Source organism: Xenopus tropicalis, chromosome 1, assembly GCF_000004195.4.
Source record: "Xenopus tropicalis strain Nigerian chromosome 1, UCB_Xtro_10.0, whole genome shotgun sequence".
In the NCBI taxonomy this organism is placed as follows: Eukaryota; Metazoa; Chordata; class Amphibia; order Anura; family Pipidae; genus Xenopus; species Xenopus tropicalis.
Window position 1 is genome coordinate 86,304,760 of NC_030677.2, and position 27,493 is coordinate 86,332,252.

At 37.0% G+C, this 27,493-nt stretch overlaps 1 protein-coding gene across 2 annotated transcripts in view; it reads left to right on the forward strand.

The window, feature by feature from the left end:
- Positions 1-25,400, forward strand: part of cds1 (CDP-diacylglycerol synthase 1) — a 50,999-nt gene extending 25,599 nt beyond the window's left edge. For both annotated transcript variants that reach the window (XM_031903465.1, XM_002937878.4), the window contains 10 exons: positions 7,401-7,498; positions 12,002-12,141; positions 14,747-14,805; positions 15,436-15,518; positions 16,820-16,907; positions 17,952-18,020; positions 19,065-19,217; positions 19,515-19,634; positions 21,446-21,549; positions 24,284-25,400. In XM_031903465.1, coding sequence (XP_031759325.1) covers positions 7,401-7,498; positions 12,002-12,141; positions 14,747-14,805; positions 15,436-15,518; positions 16,820-16,907; positions 17,952-18,020; positions 19,065-19,217; positions 19,515-19,634; positions 21,446-21,549; positions 24,284-24,416 — 1,047 coding nt within the window. In that variant the 3' untranslated portion in view covers positions 24,417-25,400. The remainder of the gene's footprint in view (positions 1-7,400; positions 7,499-12,001; positions 12,142-14,746; positions 14,806-15,435; positions 15,519-16,819; positions 16,908-17,951; positions 18,021-19,064; positions 19,218-19,514; positions 19,635-21,445; positions 21,550-24,283) is intronic.
- Positions 25,401-27,493: the final 2,093 nt, after the last annotated feature.

Below are 27,493 nucleotides of genomic sequence, written 5' to 3' on the forward strand. Positions count from 1 at the left end.
ATGATGTAATTGGAGCTGCTGAAACATGGTTGAATGAGTCACATGACTGGGCATTTAACATATAAGGTTATGTTTTGTTTGTCTGTTAAGCAGGATTTAAAAGCCAATATAAAAGAGAAAGGAATTATAGTAAATGAGGGAGCTGAAGCCTTATTGGTTGAGCTTTTCACAAATAGTAAAGAGTCCAGCAAATTAATGGCAGGGGTATCCTAGACCCCCTAATGTAAGTAATAATGTTTTCTCATTTAATAAGGTGCATAAAGCAAAAACACTGGATCAATAAACTTAATTTTTTTTAGAATTGGTTATTAAATTACAATAGTTATGTTATTACCTCAATAAGGAAATGTAACTGTTAATGGCCAACCTATCTAGGTGTAACCTGGTAAGTAAAAAGGAAAGCATTTAAAAACTTTAAAAGTATTAAACTTTAAATACTACAACAAGTGTTTGGCAATCTGGAAGACAAAGTATATCAGTAGTAAAAAAATGCGGGATGAGAATGTGGCTCCATTATGTTTTAGTAGTAATTTGGTTATAAAGTATTGAGAAAAGGCAATTGTACTTAATCAGTTGTTTTCTTAACTGTATATGATACAGAAGTCAAAGTTTCAAAAGTCATTTGGTAAGGCCACAGATGGCTCAGCTCCAAAAAATCGGTGGCAGACACAGGATATGGTACGTTTAATCAAAGTTACTTTGAACAAGCACAAGAATACACCTTTAAAGGAGACATATCCTATAAAAATTATGAATGTACCAGGGAATTATACTCCTCTAGATATAGAAGGATTGTGCTTAAAAATGTTGTGTTTCTGACTGATTTATTGAGAAATTCCCCTAAAACCCCACTAGCCCCGCCCATCTGTGCCACTTCCTGCTGGCTGAATTCTCTGGATGAGCTGGGGAGCCGGCGGCCCTCCGTACCCTGCACTGTAGGATAGGAACCAATCAGCAGCTAGGCTGACCTGATAGGGAACTAAAGCCTGTCTGTGCTTGTGTGAGTGCAGGGCTGTGATTGGCTCTCCCCCTCCTACTGTGCTTCTGGCAGGGACTGTTAGGACACGCCCACTCTTAATTTCAAACTGGGACAGAGAAGTGATAGGATCTATAGGGAGCTCCAATAAAGGGGCCATTGTTACAGATAGGGTTAATTTTTAGCACAAAGTGAAACCAGCACCGGATATTATTCATAATTGCCTACAAAATTACCTTTTTTTCCCATTTATCCAATATGTCTCCTTTAACCAAGCCTTTCAGATTCTCTAAGACACTTTTGTCTCATGGTAGAAATGGCTTGGCAGAAAACTGATGAAATGTTTAAAAAGGTATTACAATCTGCCTTGTAATTATAGATCTGTAAAATTTGATTTCATTGAAAGTTTGTTAATGTTCTTTACAATGGCATTTAAGTAGTAATCAGCATAGATTTATAAAGGTCAGATTGTATCAAACGACTTTATGATAAAGAGGGACTTGAACAGTAGAGTTGAAGTATATGAGATCTATTTTGATATTTTGATAAAGCTTTTGTTACAGTGCTGCATAAACACCTTCTTTCTAAACAATGATCTTGGTAATGTTGTTTGCACATGGATAGGAAATTGGCTAAAGAATCATGTACAAAGGATGTTCATTCGTGGTAAATTCTCTACTTAGAGTGGAGTTGTGCAGGGCTCTGTATTGGATTAACTTTAATTTGTTTATTACTTAGGGATGGGCATCGTTAGCTATATACAGTAGGGAATATAAGTATTGAACGTCAACGTTTTTCACAGTAAATATATTTCTAATGGGGCTATTGACATGAAATTTACATCAGATGTCAGTAGCAACCCAAGTAATCCACACATACAAAGAAATCAAAAAAGTCTATAAATTAAGTTATGTGTAGTAAAGTGGAATGGCACAGGGACTAAGTATTGAACACACTTACTGAAATGCATTTAATACTTAGTAGAAAAGCTTTTGTTGGTAATGACAGCTTCAAGGCGCCTCCGGTATGGAAAAACTAGTCACATGCATTGCTCAGGTATTATTTTGACCCATTCTTCAATACAAACTGTCACTGGGGCGATGTGCTGTGCTGTTTCTCCTGCAAACATGGTGTGTGCAATGACATCCAAGGAGTTAAATTTTGGTCTCATCTGACCAGACTATATTTTGACAGAATTCGATTTCTTATCCAAATGTTGTGCAGCAAACTTTAAACGCGCTTCAACATGTTTTTTATTCAGCAGTGGTGAAGCGTGCATAGAGGCCATGTTGACTTAGGGGGAGATTTACTAATCCACGAACGGTCCAAAGGCGTCCGAATGCGTTTTTTCGTAATGATCGGTATTTTTGTGACTTTTTTGTCGCCGGCGCGACTTTTTTGTATGTTCCGCGACTTTTTCGCCGACATCGCGACTTTTTCATATATTTTCCGTGACATTTTCGTCGCCGTCGCGAAAAATCGGATTGGTTTTTCCGCCGTTTACAATACCTCAATACGGAAAAATCGCGACGGCGACGAAATAGTCGCGCAAAATACGATAAAGTCGCGACAGTGACGAAAAAGTCGCAATAAATACGAAAAATCTCAACAGCGACAAAAAAGTCACAAAATTTTTGTTTTCAATACGATTTTTTCCTTTCGGGATTTGGATTCGTGGATTAGTAAATCTCCCCCTAACTGTTTTCTATGAAACAACTGTACCTGCTCTTCCGATTATTCTTGAGAGAGCTCTTTGCTTTTACCCATCATGAGATGCTTCTTGTGTGATACCTTGATAATGAGAAACTTTTTTATAGGCCATCAGTTAGGACTAAACCAACTGATATTAATTTGCCCTGAAAGAGGACAGGATTGCTTTCTAAATACTGACTGATTTTAGCAGGTTTCTTAGCTTTCCATGCCTTTTTGCACCTCCTTTTCTTTTTGTGTGCAATACTTATTCTCTGTGTCATTCCACTTTATTACACATAACTTAATTTAGCCCTTTAAGTGTCACAGAACATAGAATCTACATCCTGTGGATAAACGAACCCAAGTCCCACAGAACGTAGATTCTACGTTCTGCAGTACTTCTGGGTTTGGAAGCGGAGGAGTGACTTCGCTCCCTGCTCATTCTCCAGGGCCTAAGCAACGAGCAGAAGCTGGGATTGAGTGGGAAAAGCCAGGCACGTAGTTTCTAGAAAAAGATGTCGCATGTGGTTCCTGGTTCTCTCCTGCGTCCCTCTGGGAGCTTCAGCCTGCTTGTCCCCAGGTTAGTGACACATACACACACAAACATACACTTATTACACTAATATACACTTATACATACACTTACACATATACATTTTGGGGGGGTTTCACACATTCACAGCACTTACAGAACTCGTACAACACAACACACATGCACACAACACATTTTTTCTTGCCTGAAACAAATGTTTTATTGCCATTGCAGATAGCGTATTCGCTAATCACACTGCACAATACCTTTTGTGTATTATTTTGGTGTTATTATATTTTCTGTGATTTTGGTGCATTTATAGTCATTTTATTGGATTTTTAGCCATTTTATTGCATTTTCAGTTATGCATAGGTGTTGTTCGCTTGACTTTTTTGTAAAACTAATTTGCCCAAGCCAAAACATTCAAACTGTGATTCTGACTGCAGATTTCACTAGACGAAAAAAAACATTGATTTCAGTGATTTTGGGGGGATTTTAGCGATTTAATTGCATTTCACATTGTTCTTTGTTACTTGTCAGCTGTATATCAATTTGGCTTCCCCTGTACACCACATAGTTTGGTAAATCTATGCATATTGGGCTTTAAACTGTTCAGTAGACCACTGGCATTCATATTTAGAGGGTTTTATGATAGGTTGCAATGCAAGCTTTGTGACGATTTTCAGAAATGTTATAAAAACAGTTATGTTTAGCGTAGCTTTGTAGTTTGGTAGCTTACAGTAGAAAAATTAATTTACCCATTTTTGTTTTGTCAGAATGTGTACTCTCGGAAAATATATGGTTTTCTAGGGTCTCCATACTGTTAGGGGGTCTTATGGCACGTAATACACATACTGGGAACTTATACTGTAGCGTATGCACTTTGTATGCACTAACCTCCTTTTGGGGTCTTTAAATACCAGATACTTGGGCGATCCTATGCACAATGGTCATCAAACTGTTCAGTGGACCCTTGGCTTTCATATTTAGGATATGTTATGTGGGAGATAAGGTGCTTGGAAATGGAAGGTTTGTTGCCATTTTCAGATATTTCATCAAAACCACCAATTTTGGCCAAGCATTGCGACTTTGAATCTTGGAGTAGAAAGACATAGGTAGCCATTTTGAATTCACCCGAATGTGTATTTTCCAAAAATAAATGGTTTTGGGGGTTAATGTGTTTTTTTGTGTTTTTACCCCACAAAAATGCAGTTAATTTGTTGAATTTTCTGTAGCTAAAGATATCTCTGGGGCAATGTGTATGTACAGTTATAGGACCCCGTTATCCAGAATGCTCGGGACCAAGGGTATGCCTGATAAGGGGTCTTTCCGTAATTTGGATCTCCATACCTTAGGTCTACTAAAAAATCAATAAAACATTAATTAAACCTAATAGAATTGTTTTGCATCGAATTAGGATTATTTATATCTTAGTTGAGATCAATTACAGGGTACTGTTTTATTACTATAGAGAAAAAGGAAATCTGTTTTAAAATTCTGAATGATTAAAATGGAGTCTATGGGAGACGGGCTTTTCCTTTAACTCTGAGCTTTCTGGATAATGGGCTTCCAGATAAGGGATCCCATACCTGTACTAACTTCCTTTTGCGGTCTCTAAATGCCAGATACATCGGTAATCCTATGCACAATGGGCATCAAACTGTTCAGTGTGGACCCTTATCTTTCATATTTAGGATGTTTTTTCTTGGTACCTAATGGTATGTGGGAGATATGATGCTTGAAAATGGAAGCTTTGAAGCGATTTTTTTGAATTTTCATAATTTTTTATAGAAACTGCTAAATTCAGGAAAGAATTGCTGTTTGGTACTTAGAAGTTGGAAGAAATGCTTACCTTATTTCATACTTTTCAAAAATATTTGGTTTCCTGAAGTAAACCTAATTTTGTGTATCTGTGTTTGCAGATGACACAAAACTATGCAGGCCAACTAATTTCATCCATTTTGTGGCACCTTTTCAGGTTTTGGACAAACTGGCACTCTGGTTGGCAAAGCAGCAGATGGGATTTAAAGTTGGAAACAAGGTTTATAGCTGTAGTTAAAAGTATATAGATTCTAGAATATGCAATGCAGTTTTGGTAAAAGGCAAATTGGAGAGGCTTTTTTTCTTTTTGCCTTCATCTGGATCAGTTAGCTGTTAGGTTTCATTTAGACCAAAATGTTGAACTGAATGCACATGTGCCTTTTTCATCCTAATTTATTAGGCAGGTTTACAGTGTTTATTCCATTCAGTTAAATGGGAAGTAGGTGCAGCATAAATATCATTGGTTGTTAAATGTTATTACCTAGGCACAATTTTGCCCAGTTTTGATAAATGAGCCCATTGATCATATTGAGCATAAGACTAGGTTATAATATAGGTAAGGGGCCTGTTATCCACAATGCTCGGGACCTGGGTCTTTCCATAATTCGGACCTCCTACCTTAAGTCTGCTAAAAATTTTTTATTTAAACAGTAATTAAACCCAATAGGATTGTTTTGCCTCCAATAAAGGATTAATTATATTTTTGTTGGGGTCAAGTACAAGGTACTGTTTTATTATTACAGAGAAAAAGGAAATTATTTTTAAAAATATAAATTATTTGATTAAAATAGAGACTATGGGAGATGACCTTTCCGTAATTTGGAACTTGGATCTGGATAATGGGCTTCCGGATAAGGTGTCAGATACCTGTAAATACTACATGCACACACATTTAAATAAATGCTCTTTCATTTCCTAAAATCTTTTATTTCAATACATGGTATAATAGGCAGATTTCCTGTTTTAAGGGGTTGTGCACCTTTAATTAACTGTATATATATATATATATATATATATATATATAATACAGGGGTGGGCAAACTTTTTGGCTCAGGGGCCACATTAACTAACAGACGGGCCGGACCGGGCCGGGACAGCGTTACGCCCGGGGCTGCCATCAAAAATTATGGGGCCTCTCAGCTCCCCCCAGCGACCCGCTGCATCCTCCGTCCCGTCCTTCTGTTCCCCGGCTCCCCAGTGCATTCTATTATATGGTTGCGCCCCGTGCGTGCTGACGCTGTGCGCACGCACGGGGCGCAACCAATCACGGCCCGTCATTCTTTTAAGGGGGCCGGAGACGGCAGGCCGGATTGAAAGGGCTGACAGGCCGAATGTTTGCCCACCCCTGATATAATATGTAATATAATGCAGACAATTATATTCTGAGACAATTTGCAATTAGTTTTCATTTTGAATTATTTGAGATTTTTCAGTTATTTAACTTTTTGTTCAGTAGCTTTCCAATTGGAATTTCAGCACCTATCTGGTTGCTAGGGTCTTGTTTACCTTAGCATCGGTCAGTGGTTTGAATGATAGACCGGAATATGAATAGGAGAGGGCCTGAATCGTAAGACAAGGAATACAAAGTAACAATAATAGTGAAATAACTCACAGAGCAATAGTTATTTTGCTGCAGGGGACAGTAATCCCTATTTGTGAGCTAGAAAGATGTAGTAGATGAAAAATAATACAAAGAAAAAATAATTAAACAACTGTATAAAATAAATAATGAAGACCATTTGCAAAGTTGCTAGGAATAGGATATTCTGTAACATAATAAAAGTTAATTTAATGTGAAGTACCCCTTTAAGTATGACTCAAGAAGGTTATGGTTTTAGGGGAACCATTTTTAACTAATATATTGCAAGGCAATATACAATAATGAGATCCTAATATCGTCTATGCAAATTACTTTATATAAACTCAATAACATTTTTGCATCCTTAGAAATCCTGAACACCTTTGGCAATCATAAATATATTTTAGGCCACTCCTCAAGGTGTGTTCATTTTGGAATGTGGTCAATTTTACTACACCTAATTGTTGTACAAACAAAAGAATGTCAGTTGCTTAAAGCCATTTTATTGGTAGCTTATATATATTTATGATTTATTTTTTTCTTCTTTTGGAAAGTTGTATTTACCTAAATTGATTGGTGCATTTTGTATTTCCCTTTGAGTGAGAGGATGATCTTAAGTTAGCATTCTGTGAATGAATTATTTTTTGCAAAATTATGTGCATGGCATAAAGCTGGCGCAAAACAAATACCATTTTTTAATAAGCCCTGTTAATTTTAGAAGCTTTACAACTATAATGTGACTAAATATCAGATTTCATATAAGTCATACAGATTATGCTAGGAGTCTTTCTTCCCTACAGGTGTCTGCTATACAAGTGAAGTGTTTTCAAGAAATTATTTCCATTGGGCACAGAGTTTATCGCTCCTATGAGTTGCCGTGGTTTAGAACACTTAGCTGGTAAGTACTTACCCTCCCATTTAGAAGTCCTACAGGGCAGGGGCCTCCATCCTCTTGTCTCTAACATCAATCTCTGTTAGCATGTCTTGTGTCCAGCATCACTGCCCAGTTTGAACAAGCTAGAGGTTTTCTAAGGTAACCCCTATTCCACCCCCTATTCCTCAGCAGTGCAGTTGAACAACGGTATTTCTGCATACAGAGTGTGATACAACCCTAGCAATTTAGGGCACAACACACAGGAAAAAGTGCAAAAAAGAATGCACCTTGTCCCATCTTTTATAAATGAGGTTCAGAATAGTCTGATACAGAATGCATAAGACAAGTAAATGCTGCTTGCCAATTCAGATGCACCCTGCTCCTAAATAATTGCAGAAGTTCTCTTACCCTCACAAATATATGCATCACACATAAATAAATTAGCAGTCTCAAATCTATAGCCCTCATTTGCATTCTGGATAAAAGATCCTATACCCGTACTATGAGATGTTGTACTGCTATGTCTTTTTCCTGTATAACAGGACTTGCACTGATCACTTGTCTGTTTTCACGGTAATCTTATTTTAAATTTGATTGCTAGAAATTGGCATGTAAAGGAAATTATAGTTAGAGAAACCATTTTGCAAGAAAGGTATTTAGTTCACATTTAAATTTAGTTTACATTTTTAAATGTCATTCGACTAAAGAGGATTCTAGGAGTAGAACTAGGGGTAGGCAGAGAAGGCACCTGCCTAGGGTGTAATGGTGGGGGGGGCACTAGTCGGGTAACTCTTCTGCCTATCCCATGTCTGTCACTTAACCCTGGTGTTGCTTGTAAATGCACTCCCCCCTCCGTGTGTGGCATCACTGCGCATGCATGTGCCCGCACACGTAGGTGGGGGTTACAGTGTTCATCCCATTCAGTTAAATGGGAAGTAGCTGCAGCATAAATATCATAGGTTGTTATTACCTAGACACAATTTTGCCCAGTGCCCAGTTTTGATAAGACTAGGTTATAATATAGGTAAGGGGCCCGTTATCCACAATGCTTGGGACCTGGGTCTTTGCATAATTCGGACCTACTACCTTAAGTCTGCTAAAAAAAAAAAAAATTTAAACAGTAATTAAACCCAATAGGATTGTTTTGCCTCCAATAAGGATTAATTATATTTTAGTTGGGGTCAAGTACAAGGTACTGTTTTATTATTACAGAGAAAAAGGAAATAATTAAAAAAAATATAAGTTATTTGGTTAAAATAGAGTCTATGGGAGATGGCCTTTCCATAATTTGGAACTTTCTGGATAAGAGGTCCGATACCTGTAAATACTACTAAGTACACACATTTAAATAAATGCTCTTTCATTTCCTAAAATCTTTTATTTCAATACATGCTATAATAGGCAGATTTCCTGTTTTAAGGGGTTGTGCACCTTTAAATTAACTGTAATTCTGAGACAATTTGCAATTAGTTTTCATTTTGTATTATTTGAGATTTTTCAGTTATTTAACTTTTTGTTAAGTAGTTTTCCAATTGGAATTTCAGCACCTATCTAATTGCTAGGGTCTTGTTTACCTTATTATAGGTTATTGTTTACCTTATTATACCTTATTATCACTGCGCATGCATGTGCCGCACATGTAGGTGGGGGGGGGGCAGAAGGAGTTGAGGTGGGGGCTGGCTTAGACCACCTCAGTTTCTGGATTCAGCTTTGCTTCTTCATGGTATCTGTCTTTGAAGCCCTTCCCCTGTAATCCTTGTAAATGCTTACTGCTGGTTAACCGAAAAAACAATGCTTCCAATTTCAAAATTGCGTATTCTGTGAATTATATCTGTTAACTTTAGGGCTGCAACTACACTAATGTTATCTGTAGGGGATGTTATGTCTCTGAATAGATGCCATGCTGCTACAGGCAAAAAACACCCTCTCCTCATGAGCTCATGCAGTTAGGCTTATGCAAGGTTGGATTGGGGGGTGCAAGGCCCTGCAGGTGCCCCCGCCAGCCGCGTCCCCCACACCCCCTAGGGGCCCCCACTGCACCCCTAACCCCCTGCAGGGGCCCCCGCCCGACGTCCTCCCCTGAGCGTGCGTAAATTTAACACTTCAGGGGAGGAACACAGTCGGCCACGGGAGCACCGATATGGGTCGGGTCCAGTCCGACCCTGGGCTTATGTAAAAAAAAAACAAAAAAAAAAACAGGTACATAAACGCTATATGAACTCAATATTATATATTTCTTTTTTTTTATATACATGATTCCACAGACTGTAGAAAAATCCCCGATAAAGCTGTGCATAATTGTACCCATTATATTTCAAGAAACAAATATAATTATTATAGTTGCCTGCTGATCCCAGGTTCAGGAATTAGGCAGGTTTGAAAATATCTGCTGATGCTCCATGTTTATGGCGCATGCGCTTTGCATCAGAAAGGCAGCCATACTGTGTGTGGACCCTTATGCTCTGCATCTGCTCAGCCTTGGCCTATGTATGGCCCCCTTATTTCTGATTCATAGACTTATAGGAAGCATTTTCCAAACCCGCTCCCTCTTGGCTTACAGACTTATTCAACCTCTTTCTCAAAAATCTTCCACTGTGAAGTAATGGATTTTTGTACTTAAAGTCCCTTTGCTTCCAGAGGTACTGTGCAACACTATGGAAATCAGAGGAACTCAAGTCCTAGAATCCATCACTGGTCAAAAGGAGTGGCTGAGTGAGTCTGTAAACCAAGAATTGGACGGATTGGGAAATGGCTCTTACGTGTCAAATATATTTATATTTATTTTTTGGATGTTCAGAGATAGTATTCAACCACTTTTAACAAAAGCCTGACTGAATAAACTATAGGTGAATGTGTTTTGTCAGGGCTGGAACTAGGGGTAGGCAGAAGAGACAGCTGCCTAGGGAGCAAAGATTAGGGGGCGCCAGGCAGGAGCCTCTCCTACCTAGTCCTAGTCCTCGTTTGCCATTGCCCCCACTGCTTGTCATTAGTGGCGGGGGCAATGACCCATCTTATTGCGCATTTTTGTATGAGTTATTTGATGCAAAATGTTCCAAGGCATATAGTACAGAATGCTCGGAATCTAGGGCTTTCCGTATAAGGGATCTTTCCTTAATTTGGATCTCCATAAGAGCAAGGAAATGCTACTACTGTAGCCCTTAATATAGTGTAGAGCCCCCTTGCCTATAGCAAATCGCCAACTATATTTTTTTAAATAGTGGTCATTTCTCCCAAAAACTGCCTTGTAACTTAGCTGCATTTGCAGCCTGTCACGACCGTCATCTTGGATTCCCCCGCTTGCACTCCCCCTCCCCCCCCCACGCTCGCATTCCCCCTCCCCGCCGCGCTTGCCTGCTCCTTCTGTGATTCTGCCTCTGTGCCTGTGTGCGAGCACACAGAGGCCAGGGGAGGGGAGCATGCCTGCTTCTCTCACTGAAAATAAGCAATGTGCATGCGCCACCTACAGTGTCCTGGTCGCATAGTCTGTGCAGGAGCAATGCATTATGGGAATCCTCTTTACACAGCTTGGCGTTTTTTCTTCCTGTTTCTTCTGAAAAGGTGAAATATGGAGAGGGCACTATTGAGACAACTGAAGGTATGCCTGCAGCTTGAGATTAACTCTTTACTAGCCTTTCCTTCTCATTTAAGTCTACTAAAAAATAATTTAAACCCAATAGGATCATTTAGCCCCCAATAAGGATTAATTATATCTTAGTTGGGATCAATTACAAGGTACTGTTTTATTATACAGAGAAAAGGGAAATTATTTTTAAAAATTAGAATTATTTTCTTATAATGGAGTCTATGGGAGATGGCCTTTCCATAATTTGGAACTTTCTGAATAATGGATTTCCGGATAACTGTTCCCATACCTGTACAGGTATGGGATCCATTATCTGGAAACCTTTTATCCCAAAAGCTCAGAATTATGGGTAGGCCATCTCCCATAGACTTTATTTAAATCAAATAATTCAAAATTTTAAAACACAGTTCATTTGTCTCTGTAATAATTAAACAGTGCCTTGCAGTGAATTCTAAGATATATTTAATTGTTATTGGACAGAAGGACAAAACAATGCTATTGGGTTTATTTAATGTTTAAATTATTTTTAGTAGACTGAAAATATGGAGATCGAAATTATAAAAAAAAACAATATTTGGAAAACCCCTGGTCCCAAGCATTCTGGGTAACAGGTCCATACCTGTACACGCTCTTTGCACAGTTTTTCAGTTCAGACTTTTAAGTAAATGTCAGAATGAAAATCTTCATAGACATAAATGTCAGACATTTGTGGAAATGAGTTTATTATAATTTTTTAATTTATTTTAAAAGAGAAATGTTAGCGTTTTAGAAAATGTGCCCCTTAATACTTAAAATAGCTGTACATTTGGTCACAGGTACAGGGCAAATGTGACATATTTAAGTATGTCTGAAAGACTTAATTAGATTGGGTATCACTAATCCAGAAATGCATTGCAGTGCAAGGGCCAAGAGAAGCTTTCATGATAGTTTCCTTTCTGTTTTAGGTACTTCCTGTTGTGCGTTAATTATTTTTTCTATGGGGAAACTCTGGCAGATTATTTTGCCACCTTAGTACAAAGGGAAGAAATGCTACAGTTTCTTATTCGCTACCATCGCTTCATTTCCTTTGCTTTTTATCTCATAGGTGAGTATCCCATATGGGCCTCTATATAGCCCTTTTATTTTTAAATTTTCAGTTACCTTAAAAACTCAATAAATAGGACTTGTATTAAAAGACATTCTGTTTAGAAAACAATAAGTATATTATATTTAATTAAACACTACATAATGCATCAATACAGTTTCTGATTTGTCTACTCCTATAGTCACGGGGATGGGACGTGACGTCATGGGGGCAGGGCTATGATGCTGCGATTGGCCAATCGACTAGTCAGTTTTCCAAATTAGGAAAACCAGGCAGGTAGTTTTGACCTGGACAGCCCTACCGAAAACTGGGCTGTCTAGGTATATATATTATCAATTTTTGTGTAAGCTATAGTGTAAGGGGGTGGGACAGATTGTTAGAATAATTTTTGGGGTAATTTCTAAATTTAGTCACTAGATGGATTCAAAAGGGTAAGAGTGGGAAGGAACATAGAAGTGAGCAGGAGTGAATATGTGTTTATGTGAAAAACTGCCTAACTTACTGTAAAATTTTTTAATGCTGTTAGATGTGAAGTGTCCAAATGTTGGGTTAAAAGTATAACTTGTATTGGATTTGAAAAGCTCTTGCTGGTGTTTGTGTGAATCTTGCCTGAAATAAGAAATAACGTTTTTGGATTTTACAACTCCCGCACCCTTGTGTTTTTAGTCTGAGTAATGGTAATCAGGGGGAATTACCCCAAAATGATAGTCTTCCTCCTGCTTTCTTTCTTCACAATCTCAGGGCCGATGCAATGTTGCATCGATCCAACACAAGCAACATTGCAACCAAGGAACTATAATTTATATTTTGAACACAGTGGTATTTAACTTCACAAAGAAAACATAAAATTGACACAATGTGTATCATCTAAAACAGAGTGGGGCTTTTTTAAAAAATGTCCAGAAATCAGATTGTTGATACAGATTTGGTGGAACTGTCCCAGGCCCAAAGCACAACAGTTTCTAATTTGTTGAGGCAACTTCTAAATCATGATATTCCTATTTAAAAATATTGCTTAATAAATATTCATATTAACATTTCTGAGTTAAAATAGCAGAGAGGAAGAGATTTTTTTTTTCTTTCTCTTCTTACCTTCTCTTTCCCTTTTTCATATTATCTTCCCTTTATTTTTTAAAATTTAAAAAAAAATCAGTTTTCATTTTTTTTTCTCTTTCTCTCTGCTATTTTAACTCAGAAATGTTAATATGAATAGCTATTCAGCAATATTTGTAATGCCAAGGTTTCTAATTGTATTGATTGTTTTTGTACAAAGGAAGTGACGTCATTGATGATGCGGTTCCAAAATGCTTTTTAAACATGAAGCTGCCTGTTGCTTTTTATACCTATGACTACGTGTATACACACGAAACATGGCAGGATGTATTTATGAATAAAGCTGTTTAACCTTCACTGCTGCCCTGGTGTCCGATTGAGTGCGTGCCACATGGTGCTTTGATTCAATTTTTATAAGAAACTTACAAAAAAGAATCTGGAAATTTAACTTTTCAAATCCTAAATGCTTGCAGAATTTTGATTGCCAGAAATTGAAAAAAACAAGATGTTGCACAAGTGATATGAGAAGTAACTAATAATTTAGACTATGAAAAAGATGTTCCAAGAGATTTTGTTTGAAAAAAGTTCTAGAAGCTTATCAATTCTGGATGACTAATATCCACACTTAGTACATGTAGTAATTTTATTTTATTATACCTACATTTAAAGAAAGATACTCTGGGAAACATATGGATGATACATGTCTATGTTTTTTTTTTTTTTATTGGTTAGTTATTTTATTGCTTAACTTGCTTATTTATGCTACTGTTACTAATACTTGAAAAATATTTTTTGGTATAAATTTGTAAAATAAATAACAATTTATAAAACATACATGCTTAAAAATAATCAATTATCCCCCATAGTAAAAATGACTATATGTCCAAATGTGTTTTTGTGGCGTTTCCTTTCTATATCATCAGCTTTTTTCTTTATGTCCAATACCATGCTATAGAAACCATTTTGAAGAGTGAGTAGGGTAAGGTGCTTTCAATTTAATATCCCTATAATATTCATACAAAAGACACATGCATACTTATCAGTATTCAATTAACCTTTTTGTTTTAATAATAGCCTTAAAGGAACAGTAACACCAAAAAATGAAAGAGCTTTAAAGTAATAAAAATATAATGCACTGTTGCCCTGCACTGGTAAAACTGGTGTGTTTGCTACAGTAACACTACTATAATTTATATAATAAGCTGCTGTGTAGCCACGGGGGCAGCCATTCAAGCTGGAAAAAAGGAGAAAAGGCACAGGTTACATAGATGATAACAGATAAATTCTGTAGAATACAATAGTGTTTTATCTGTTATCTGTTATCTGCTGTGCCTTTTCTCCTTTGAATGGCTGCCTCCATGGCTACATAGCAGCTTATTTATATAAATTATAGTATACTTTCTGAAGTAAACACACAACTTTTACCTGTGCAGGGCAGCAGCACATTATATTTTTGTTACTTTTATACACTTTCATTTTTTGGTGTTACTGTTCCTTTAAGGAAACACTTTTAACAAGCTTGTTGCAAGTTTTTTTGTTTTTGTTTGTACAGGTTTCTGCATGTTTGTTCTCAGTTTAGTAAAGAAACACTACCGTCTGCAGTTTTACATGGTGAGTATTCCATTTTTGCAAAATTTAAATATGTTGCTTGGGGAGGAAAGACTTATGTTTGGGGTAATAAAGCAGCTGAATCCAAGGTTATCAGCATTAGTCAATAGAAAAATGCTAAAGGAAGAATCCTTGTAACAGTTTGCAACTCAAGCCAAGAATGACACATGTGTACCTATGAATGGACACATATCTCTAAATAAAAAAAATAGGACTGAAAAATAATTACAGATTCACTTTGAAATGTTTTAGTTAAGCCTATGTTGTACAGGTATGGAACTTGTTATTCAGAATGGAGTGGACCTCAGGTGTTCCAGATAAGGATTCTTTAGAATTATTTGATTAGAATGGAGTCTATGGGACATGGCCTTCTGGGTATTCTGAAATTTCTGATTAACGGGTTTCCAGATATTGGATCCCACCTGTACTGCCTCCACATCTGCTTCAATAAAGATGTTCTTAGGTTTGTGCAGGTTATCTTAATATAATCAATATCTTAATCAGTTCTTCTTGTACTGTGTTTTTTTTATCATTAGTACTAGTTTAGAATAGGTTATGGTTTTATAAACCCTTCTTCTTGTCACATGCTCTTTTGTGAATTACTCTGATTCTTCTGTTGTTGCCCATTAACAGTTTGGATGGACTCATGTCACTTTGCTGATCACTGTTACTCAGTCTCATCTAGTCATCCAGAACCTTTTTGAAGGAATGATTTGGTAAGGGTGAATATAATTATTACTTTAAAGGAGAAGCAAAGGTAAAAACTAAGTAAGTTTATTAGAAAGGTCTATGGAAATAAAGACATACAGAGACAGAAAAGTCCTCTATCAAAGAAACAGAGGCTTTCTTTTCTTCTTTTGTGTATATGTGTTCTTCTGTTTTTTTTCATAGTACCTCATTGTCATTAATTTCATTTACATCAAAACATAAAAAGGAGAATTTTTTTTGATGTGGAGTTTAAATATAAAAGGTTCTTCCTGAAAATACCTTTTCCTTGGTGTCAGAAATGAAAGTATGTTTGAGATTGTTAGTTTTTGAAACTGTAGTTTATAACTGGTAAAGCAGGGGTGTCAAACTCAATCACATAAGGGGGCCGAAATCTAAAACACAGGCTAAGTCGCGGGCCAAATTTTTTATTAATATACTTTGTATGATACTAAGGGGTATATTTATCACAATGTGTAAAAAGTGGAGTAAGACATTACCGGTGATGTTGCTCATAGCAGCCAATAGATGCGTTGCCACTGTTGAAATCTGATTACTGATTGGATGCCTTGGGCAACATTACTGGTAATGCTTCACTCCACTTTTTACACAGCATGATAAATATACCCCTTAGTGTTAGTTACTATGTGAGGAAAATGGAAATTGATCAGACTGGATGGTCAGACACACTCACCAAGGCCCACATAAAACAGCCAGGTGGGCCGGATTTGGCCCCCGGGCCTTGTGTTTGACATATATGTGGTAAAGGTTTTAGAATTTATCCAAGAAAGTGATACTATGTTAAAGCCTTCTTGGAAGCCCAGGATTAGTTTGATTTAAGATTAACCTGATGAGACTAAAGTTACTGTAGAGTTGTTTTTGAATAACAAATATTTAGTAAGGAGTACATTAAAACAGATCAGAAGAGAGGTGAAACACTAACATTATGATGTAGACTTAAAATAGGACTTTTCTGCATTTCTGGTTCTGAAAATTAAGACTTGACATATAATGGATTACCAAAGTTTTTAGCTTTGCAAATTTAAAGTTTTTTTGGGACCCAAAGGAAGCAATTCACTAATGTATAAGCAAAAGCATATTACAATATTACACTGGAATTCTTATTGTCTGCTGAAATCAAATGTAGGACAAAGTACTCCCAAACATATTCACGATTAGGAAACATTTTGAATGGTGATTCTTCTGAGTTTATTCATAAGACTCTTATGTGGTAACAGGAAATTTAATAATGAATGCATTGTACCATTGCAGTTTATTTTTATATTGATATCTTATTCTCATTTTCTTCCAGGTTTATAGTTCCAATCTCCATTGTCATTTGTAATGATATTATGGCTTATATCTTTGGGTTCTTCTTTGGCAGAACTCCATTAATTAAGGTGAATTAATCTTGATATACTTCAGGGAAAAAATGTGTAGTCCAGTTGTAGTTCCCAATATTTCTTTGGTTAGTTTTATGTTCCCCTTACAAAAAAATATTAAGTGTTCCAATTACTGTAGTTTCTGTGACTGGAACATTTATATAGTAGTACATTGTGAGGACAGCGGTAAGTTTCAGATGGGTTCATTATGACAAGCATGTGGGGCTTAGGTTAAAAAAAGATTGGCAAGTATGTGTGTAATTTATGTTTGCTCACAACATTTTGTTTCACACCATTTTGGTATGAAATGTATGTCTTTAATCTGTAGTTACTAGCATGAACTGTATATGGTGGATCAGCAGCTTTTTTAACAGTAAGCCAGCCAAATTAGATGGAATCTTCTGAAGAAAAAGTTAGCATAAAGGTGGCTATACATGAGCAGATTTAAGCTGCTGCTTCAGCATCTTATCTGCTCATATATGGGGCCCTCCGACAGACCTCCCTGATTGATATCTGGGCAAAATCAGCTAGACGTCAATTGGGCAGGCTACATTTTTCTGAAGGATTGAGGACTGCACGGGCTTATTGATGTGATCCTCACTTCGACTTCACGTATCCCCTTCATTCATTGTAATGTGATAGTTTGGTCCTGGGGCCCCACTGTGTCTTATAAGTAACTTTAAAATGTGTGGTCAAAAATGTCCATCACGCCCTAAACTGGTGTCTATAATTTTTGTCTTTAAGAGCAAGCCTGATTCTTGTTTGTGACCTCTTTCCTTATAGTGTCTTGTCTAGTAAGGATAATAACTGCTTATTATTCATGATAGGAAAAGGAAGGAGTGCCACAGAAAACAAGGCACTCTGAAGCCCTGTAGGTCTCCCCATAAGTGCTGTGCGTTACACTAGGAAAATCCCTGCATATTTTGTCATGTACTGTTTGAACAACTAAAACAGCTACAAATATAAACCACATAATGGCTTATTTTAACATCTTCTTAACTGTATATTTCTTTTTGTGGTTCATAGTATTTTATTTTGTAAATTTCATTATTCTTTAAACAGCTGTCACCCAAAAAGACCTGGGAAGGTTTCATTGGTGGATTCTTCATGACAGTAATATTTGGATTCTTAGTAAGTTACTGGATTTTCCTTGGTATCCTATTGTAGTATACCTTTACATTAACTTCTAGTAGGGTGTTAGACTAGCAACTAGTTGTTTGAATCAGAAACTAGAAGTTGAATAGGAGATGCTGAGAATAGAAGGATAAGTAATAAAAAATAACAGTAACCTTGACCCTGGCAGCCACAAAGACATTGCTCTGTGAGGTTATAGTGACTCCTTATTTAAAAGTTGTAAAGAAGTAGAAGAGGATGGCAAATATTTAAAAAACTGTGCAATTCTATTTACAATTAACTTTAAAATCAGGCGAGGGCCCCCCATACTTCCCCCTGCTCTCCCAAGCCTTCCACTTTGTTTTATGTTAACTAGGAAAAGATATATGCAAGTCTAATATCCATAATGAACTATCTAACCTAGATATTGTTAAACTGTTAAAACGTAATTTATATTGCCTTGTTATAAAGTTAAAAAAGGGCAGTGAAAAATATTTTAGTTACTTAGAGTTGCATTCTCTTTCTTTATGCAAACAGCTTTTTGGTTGGATGCCCTGATCTTAAAGGAACAGTAACACCATAAAATGAAAGTGTATAAAAGTAATTACAATATAATGTACTGTTGCCCTGCATTGCTACAACTGGTGTGTTTGCCTCAGAAAGACTACTATAGTTTATATAAGTAAGCTGCTGTGTAGCCATGGGGGCAGCCATTCAAAGGAGAAAAGGCACAGGTTACTTAGCTGATAACAGATAAACCCCCATTATATGGGGCTTATCTACTAGTTATCTGCTATGTAACCTGTGCCTTTTCTCCTTTTTTCCAGCTTGAATGGCTGCCCCCATTGCTACACAGCAGCTTATTTATATAGCAGCTTTTCTGTAGCAAAAACACCAGTTTTTAGCAGAGCAACAGGACATTATATTTTAATTACTTTAAAACACTTTAATGTTTTGATGTTACTGTAACAAATCAGACCAGCAAATATGCTCCGCATGCAGGTGAAGAGCAGAATACTCTGTAGCATAAGCAACAATAAATCTAATTTTTATGCTTTGCAGTTTGCCTATATCTTAGCACAGTTTCAGTACTTTGTTTGTCCTGTGGAATACAGCAGTGAAACCAACAGCTTCTCCACAAAATGCGAACCTTCGGAGATTTTTAGACTTCATTATTATATTGTCCCTGCCTATCTGCAGCCACTGTTGGGAAGGGTAAGCATTCTTCATTACAGTGATATTGCTCTACAAAGGAATAGTAAAATATTATTAAATGTTGTATATTGCAGTAACCTATTGATGGCAAAGAATGAGTAGGATCTCAGACCATTGTTTTTTGCAGTGAGCAGTATGTCTGATATTGCTGTGTGGTGATGGGAATACTGTTCTGTGCTCCCATCTTTAGGTTTAGTTTTATAATATATCTTCTTGTCACATTAAATTCCAAATTAATATTATATTTTGGCAAAATTATTTGCCACTTGAGCCCTAACAAAACTTCTTTATTTTTAGAGAACAGTTAGCATGTACCCGTTCCAGATTCACAGCATTGCTCTGTCTTCCTTTGCATCTTTAATTGGGCCATTTGGTGGCTTTTTTGCCAGTGGTTTCAAGAGAGCATTTAAAATTAAGGTAAGTTTGATATATTAAGTAAGTAAGTAAGTAAGTAGAGTTTTATTGTCATCCCAACAACATACTTAACAGCACACAGTGGGACGAAATATCGTCCTCCTGAATCAAAAAAGGTGCAATACATAACTATAATTACTATAATAATAGAAAATTAAATTAAATTAAAAAAACAAAATCATACATTTAACATATTTGGATATCTAAATATCATACTGTTTCTTTCCTTAGCTGAACTCCATGGTCATACTTACTGGGATAGCCCCTCCTACCTGCTCCCATCATAAGAACCCTCCCCCAAAAGATCAATCCCACCCACATACCAGCAAAAAAAAATTTTTAACCTCAGGAAATGGAAGTGGTCCTGCCCATAAGGCGTCCAAGGGACAGCGTTTTTTTGGTCTATGGGACAATTTTTATTCCCCAGCACATTGCCTCATAACCTGGATCAGGTAGGGCACTGGTGTGCAGTGTTTGGTAGCCATGTCTGCCTGTGTTTCAGTTGCCTTCCTGTATTGCTATCGGAGTATTTGGGGGAAAGTACTTGCCCCCCATCTGTGTGCCCTCCATGCCAACCCAAAAGGCCCAAAAGTCATCTGAAGAATGTACAGATATGTCTGCATATACTAAGGAAGTATATACATTCAGATTGAATGCTTAACCAATGGTTAACTAAGACATGTATAAGTGTTGTACCAAAGATGCTACCAAACTGCCATATAGGTGTGTGTATGTAAATATGCGCAATATGTATTTTATGCATATGCGGAGATTACCCTTTTTCTTGGAACATCATATTGTAATGTTATGTGTGTTTGCTTACAGATAACATGACTGAAGGACACTACTCTATTAATTTTTGGCTGAGATAACCTTACATTCGGGTGTGCTCTTAGTTGTGTGGGTTCTCTGCCTCCTACGAGCCTGTCATAAGGCAAAAGTTACACTATTACTGGATCCCCTTGCTTGAGACCCGAAACAAAGTAGCAAGTCTGAGTCATTGTCAGCAGGATACCTGCTAGACTGATTTGGAAACAATAGTAACAACACACAGCTCAGCTCCCAGGTGCAGCTGCTGGTTTACAAACAAAGTAACATGTCTGTAACTCGTCAGCACAATAAGCTGCTAGGCAGACAATTTGAAACTATTGTAACAACTCACAGATCAGCTCCCAGGTAATGCTGAAAGTTTGCAAAGGTACTAGCTGTGTGAGCGACTTGATTGAACTGGCAAAGGGGAGTGCACGCAGGGGATTTAAGAAACCTATGCCTAATCTTCCATTTTTACTTGGTTATATGATGATGTCCAGCATAGCCTTTGTTTCACCCAAATATTAAGGACTACAGTGGTAATAAATAGTCAGTCTCTTACAATACAGCAGAGTAAAAACTGGGGCTCATTTATAAATGTAAGTTCAGCTACAAAGAGCTAAAATAGAAAATTGAGCAGGCTTTGGTGTTATGTGCAAAGGCCTATAAACACTCCTCAGAATCTTGCAGAGTGTGCCAATATACCCATTCTGCCTGCTCTGATAAACAATATGCAGTTTCACACATGGATACAAGGAAACACCTGCCAGTAATTACAAGGTTTTCTGAGTTGGTTAAATTTTCACATGCAAATGACTTCTGTCATTTTTGAATTGGATTGGATTGGAATTGGATGGTAATGTCATTATTGACACTGAAAAGAAAAATGTGTGCTATATTTTGCTAAAGTGGAAGCTAATTTTTATATTCATATCATTGACTTTTTTTCCAAATCACTCTGTAATGTTATTCAAAACAGTAATTTATGTTTCTATTCGTTTCAGGATTTTGCAGACACCATTCCAGGACATGGCGGGATCATGGATCGTTCTGATTGCCAGTATTTAATGGCTACCTTTGTACATGTGTATATTGCCAGCTTTATAAGGTACACAATCTTCATATTGTGCTTATAATTAACATTATTTACGGAAAAAGATATTGGTTAATGACAAAAAAGCAGTGTAATAAATATATCAAAAATCAACAGCAATAGTTAGAGTTTACAAGAGATTGCACTATGTCAGCTGCATTTCTTGTTTCAGAGGAATAGGGGAAAAATAGAGAAGTGATATATCTGTATGTTAAGCATCATTTGAAACACATGGTGAAGCCTTGTGGGTTGAACTTTGTTGCCTTACAAGTGAAAAGAAATAGGAAAATATAACCCTACACTGGTTAACCTGTGTTTGCCTCAGAAACACTACTATAATTTCCATAAATAAGCTGCTGCATAGCCATGGTGGTAGTCATTTATTCTGATAAAGGAGAAATAGCATAGGTTATGTAGCAGATATCAGATAAGCTCTGTAGAACACAATGGGTATAGATTCCTATGTAAGAACTAATCCAGTTGTATTCTACAGAGATAATCTGATATCTACTGTTTAGCCTGTGCCATTTGGCTCTATTTCAACTTACATGGCTGCCTCCATGGCATTATATTTTAATTACTTGAAAACACAAATTTTTGATGTTACTTTTCCTTTAATACACAAATATGAAAGTAGAAATACAGCCAGAAGATTTAATGGAATTTTGTGCTGCATAACAATGTTTATCAGATTGTTGAGGACACAGCAAGGAATTATGTTATATTGGATCTAGTGATCGCAAACAATCAAAAACACACTTGTAACCCCCCTTTTGGCTGTAGCAACAGGCAATACTGGCTAGATAGGCTTTAGAGCATGGACTCTACACACCAGATGGGCTTTCGCTATGTGGAAATATCCTTGGGGTGTAGTGTACTTGGAAGGGTTGAACTTGGTCTTTTTTTAAACCCTATGTAACTGTGTTTAATATACTGTATTCTGTTTGGAAAAAAAATGTAGGATTATGAGCACCCCAATGAGCAGGAGAGACAGATGTTTGTTTTAGGACTTTTTTTTACTACAACTAGAGCTTCATGAAGATAAATCTCCAAAAAGTATATTTAAAGTAAAAATTTGCAGTTTGGGAGTGTGGCTTCATTAAAAAAGGAGATAGTTTGGTTACAGGGGACTGAAAATGCAAATGTGCTTTAGCAGTTCTTTTCCTCAATGTATATAGTAGATGACTCATAGCTCAGCTCAAACAAATTGTTAGTGGCCTGACACAGGATATGGTACTTAAATGTTTAAGTAAAATTAAGGAGAAAAGTTCAGGGCCTAATTTTAGTTTTAGCCAGGGCAATTTTTGACTTTATGAAGGATAGATCATATTATACAAATGTAATTGCTTTCTATGATAACGTAAATAGGAACTTGGACAGTGCTGTTGCAGTGGATGTGATCTATGTAGATTTTATAAAGCTTTTGATATAGTGCCACATAAAGATTTAAACTATTGGTCTTAATTAAAAGGCATATGGATTCACAGGAAGTGAGGGCTGCCCCAGGGGCCCCACACCCCCCAAGGAACCCCCGCTGGCCGCATCACCCACACCACCCCTAACCCCCTGCAGGGGCCCTCGCCACCCGCCCGATGTCCTCCCCTGAGCGCGCGTAAGGGAAACACATCAGGGGAGGACATTGGTGGTCAGGGGAAGCAGCAACAGGGATCGGGTCTGGGCTGCCTGCACCACTGGGTTTTTTCCACATGTCCTGGCGGCCCAGTCCAACCCTGCCAGTGCTCAAAAAGGATGTAATCTTGATAGCGGTGGATATTATGCTTGTTTAAGAAATCATCTAAGCCACTCTTATAGGCATTTATAGAATCTGTCATCACTAGTGATGAGAATTTTTTATTACCTGGTATGAATTTGCATTGAAATTAACATACTTGCGAGTGGCCAAAATGTTTTGTTTTGCGGGCAATGTATTTGGCTTGAAAAGAAGCTAATTGACTCCAATGCATTTGGCTCAAGAAAAAACACCTACTGACTCCAGGTGTTTAAAGGGTGGCTTCTGATTCATTGTTCTTTTCTATGGGATCCCCTGCTTTCTGTTTATAATGTCCTCATATGTACTTGTAAAGAGTATTTATGTCCCTTTCTCTAAAGAAAACAACCACCACCTTGACAGTCTACCTTCTAGCCTAAGTTTAAATCCTCCATTTTCTTTATTAAATTGCACATCGCTTCATTCTCTCCAGCTCATTTATATGCTTCTAAAGCCAAAAACTGGTGTCAAAAACTGCACTGCATACTCAAGGTGAGGCCTTACCAGGGACCTATAAAGAAGCAAAACTATATTTTTTGTCTCTGAAGGTAATGTCGCATGACACTGCCTAAAGTTAAACAGCTTGTTATCCACTTAGATGCCCAGATCCTTCCTTATTAGGAATACCCCAATCACACTGCCATCATAAAGTCACGTTTAGGTTATTTCCCCCAAAGTGCATAATCTTGCGTTTATCAGTGTTGAATTTCATTTGACATTTTGCTGAATTTTTGAATCCTATTGTGTTTAATTTATTTTTAAATAATTTTTTAGTAGACTTAAGGTATGGAGTCCCAAATTACAGAAATACCCTCTATCCGGAAAACCCCAACATTCTGGATAACAGGTCCAATACCCACACATATTGTACATATAAGTAAAAATTGCCAACATTATATTTTGTTAATCTTTTATTGTAACTCTTGGCTTCTTTACTTTTTTCTGCTTTATTAAAAATTATACTTGTGTTTTCTACTACAGGGGCCCCAATCCGAGCAAAGTTCTGCAGCAGCTTCTAGTGCTTCACCCTGAGCAACAGCTAAACATCTACAAGGCCCTGAGGGCACATCTTATTGAGAAAGGAATGACTGATGCAGCACTTCACAATCAATAACCTGAAACACTGACAAGAATATTGACACGTATTGCACTTGTTTAAGAGAACCAAAGGCAGAGGTCTCTATTCCCAGGATGGGATATACATTTAAATCTTTGAAAGCCTTTGAAAGTTTCTTGTATTCTCTGCAGATATTGGAGGTTTTAACTAGATACTCCAGTTCCTAAAATAATCTGCTGAATGAAAATGCAGATTCATATGAATGGCATAATGTTTTAATGTGCCAGCCACTGCAAACAACTACCATTTCATGGTAATTTGGAGAATTTGCTTCATGTTTTTAATTAATTGAATTCTGGTTAGGGCAGATGAACATTTTAAAATTGGTTTAGTAATGGCATAATGCTTGTGGCATTGCAGAGAAAGGTATGGAATCTGTGTACATGTAGATAACATTTAGTACAAAAAAAACAGCACTGCTTTCATTTAAGGTTACGAAAAAAGTGGCCAAACTGCTACAAAAGTATTGTTTTTAGATTATTTTTTTAAATTTTTACTTATAAGCATATTGCCAGTAGATGCTGGATTGGGAAGCCATAATAATGAGATGTTAAAATCTCAAGCTGAAACTCCTTTTTACTGTTTACAGAACAATCTGTATTTTTCAGACTTGTAGGCAGCTGCATTTTAATGTATGTACAGTAAGTTTAACAGTGGAAAAAAAAGTCTAGAGGGGTAATATAATAAAAGGTTACAAAGAGCGCTCCTGTTTCTACTCACATATAGCAGTCAGTAAGTAGAGTTTATTAGTTACCCATTAAAACAAAAATCTCATTGTTGCTATGGTTACTGTGCTAGGGCAAACTTTGTGCCTTTTTATTAGGGTTTGAATTGCATTTAGCATTTCATGTATAGCCTGTTTGCTAATTGTGCTTATTTGCATAACTGTATAATGAATCACCATTAGTTAGCACACATGGCATGCCAGAACACATTCACTTGTGTTTCTTGATATGAATAAATTCCGTTAAACATTTGCAATCCTGTTCTATTTCAATAAATGGCTACCTGTCTTCTAAACTTGCAGAGCAAAAAAGAAAGAAGTGGGCTTTACCAACAGATATATTAAAAGTAGTGAAGGGATATGATGCTGCTTAAAGATCTAGTGACAATGTCCATGCAAGATTTCCCAGAAATTAACCATGGGAAAATCTTTGAGGTCGATTTTTAGAGCTATATATAAAGAAATATATAATCAGGTCTGTGCAAGGTCGGACTGGGCCAGCAGGACACTGGGATAAAACCTGGTTGGGCTTTGCTGCCCCTCAAGTTAATTATTTGCTTGAATTACCTGATACTTGCATATTACAGTTGCCTTATATTTAGGAGAGGTTTTGCTGAATTCTTCTTGAGAAAGCCAATTTAGCTGCTGGCTGTGGTATGACCACTTGGGGCTCCTTTGGGTTACTTCATAGCAATTGGCATTGGAAGACTATGGGAAGTGTGAGGCAAAGATGACCACTGTAAGGTAAAGTGGTTCAGGGAAGGGCCACACAGGCAAATTCATGTGGGCAGAGGGAGGCTTTAAGGCATTGCTGGTAAATATAAATGCTGAATTGTAGGTGAACTAAGATGTCACTACAGTGATGGAATGGGAGGCTTTCAAACATTGAAGGAAGATGGGGAACTACATGTTCAGTGTTAATTACTGTACTTCAGGGGCTGCACCAGACTACAGGGGCAATGGAAACTTTTAAGGCACATCATTACAAGTGCCTTGGTTGGGATTTAGGTACCACAAGGGAAATGGAATGTTCTATTGAGTGCATGAGACTGCGAGGCACAGCATTACGGACTCACACAGAGATGCCAGGATTCACAACTAGGACACAGAAAATTGGAGACGTGCATGTTAGTAGGAGGTGGTGTGACACTGCAAGGGATGAAAAAAACTATAATGCACCCTGTGTTTTGAATTTGACCAGCTGATGTTCTAGCTCTTCTGCTCTTCAGCAGGTCTACTTCCATGCTGGGCATGAGGAAAAGAAAAATAATCATAATAAAAAAAAAAAAGTCTTGGTCTTTGCCATAATAGGTTATAAGACACAGGGGAATAAAGGGGAAAGTCATTTTAAAATATAATAAAGTGCTAAAGGTTTAAACCAAATTGTAACTGTAATCAACATTCAAGACATAAGCCCCAAACTGAATTCACTCTTTGTTTTGCTTTATTTGTGCATGTATTATGAATCCAATAATCTCTTCTTTCAGTCACTATATATGCTGGGTTTTACAGGCTCATAGCATATTACACAGTGTAATAGCAATCACCTTCAATTAGAATCCACGACAACCAACACGTGTTGCACCAATTTGGATTTTAACTGGTGTTCATTTTGGCAAATTGCGTACATAACTTGTACACATGTTCCAGGTGTTAGTGTGCCTTAGATTACCAAAAATGGCCTCCAGTAACTTTTAAGATCTCTAATGTAAAAAAAAATATATATATATAGATTTCACTCTCAAAAATAACTAATTTATTAAAAAGTTCTGCAGTGTTTTTGTAAGAACTGCAGATTTCTGTACTGCTCTCAATGCTATTCACTGCAGCGATCATTGCTTCTCATTTGAGATTTCTGCCTGTGGTAAGCAAGAAAGAATGTTATATTTAAAAGGGGAACCTATAATTTTAGTTTTTAATGTTTGACCCCATATAAGAGATACATTTCCTTATTAAAATGGAAATTTGGCTTTTCTGGTGAAGAGAGGACAGTTGAAATCTTCACTAGCCATGCTCCCCCTCTCTCAACCCCCCAGTTCTTAGTGATGTGTGAATTGGGTCACTTAAGGCATCAGTTTTCAATAACTGAATTTGCTTGTGATTTATTTGTTGCAGGTATGTTGTGGCTATGGATATAAGCCATGCAGGTACTGGCAGTTCCAGGATTCCAATAATTTCAGGTTTCTTCACATTCATGCATGCAACTGTGGAATTTATCAGAGCAGATTGAGCAGGTGCATTGGTACAAGGAGAATGTATAGATGCTCATTTTTACCAGTCTGCAGATGTGCTTGTGTTTTTCACACATAACTTTTAGTTATAGAGAAGCAATACCTGAGGTCCCAGGGTT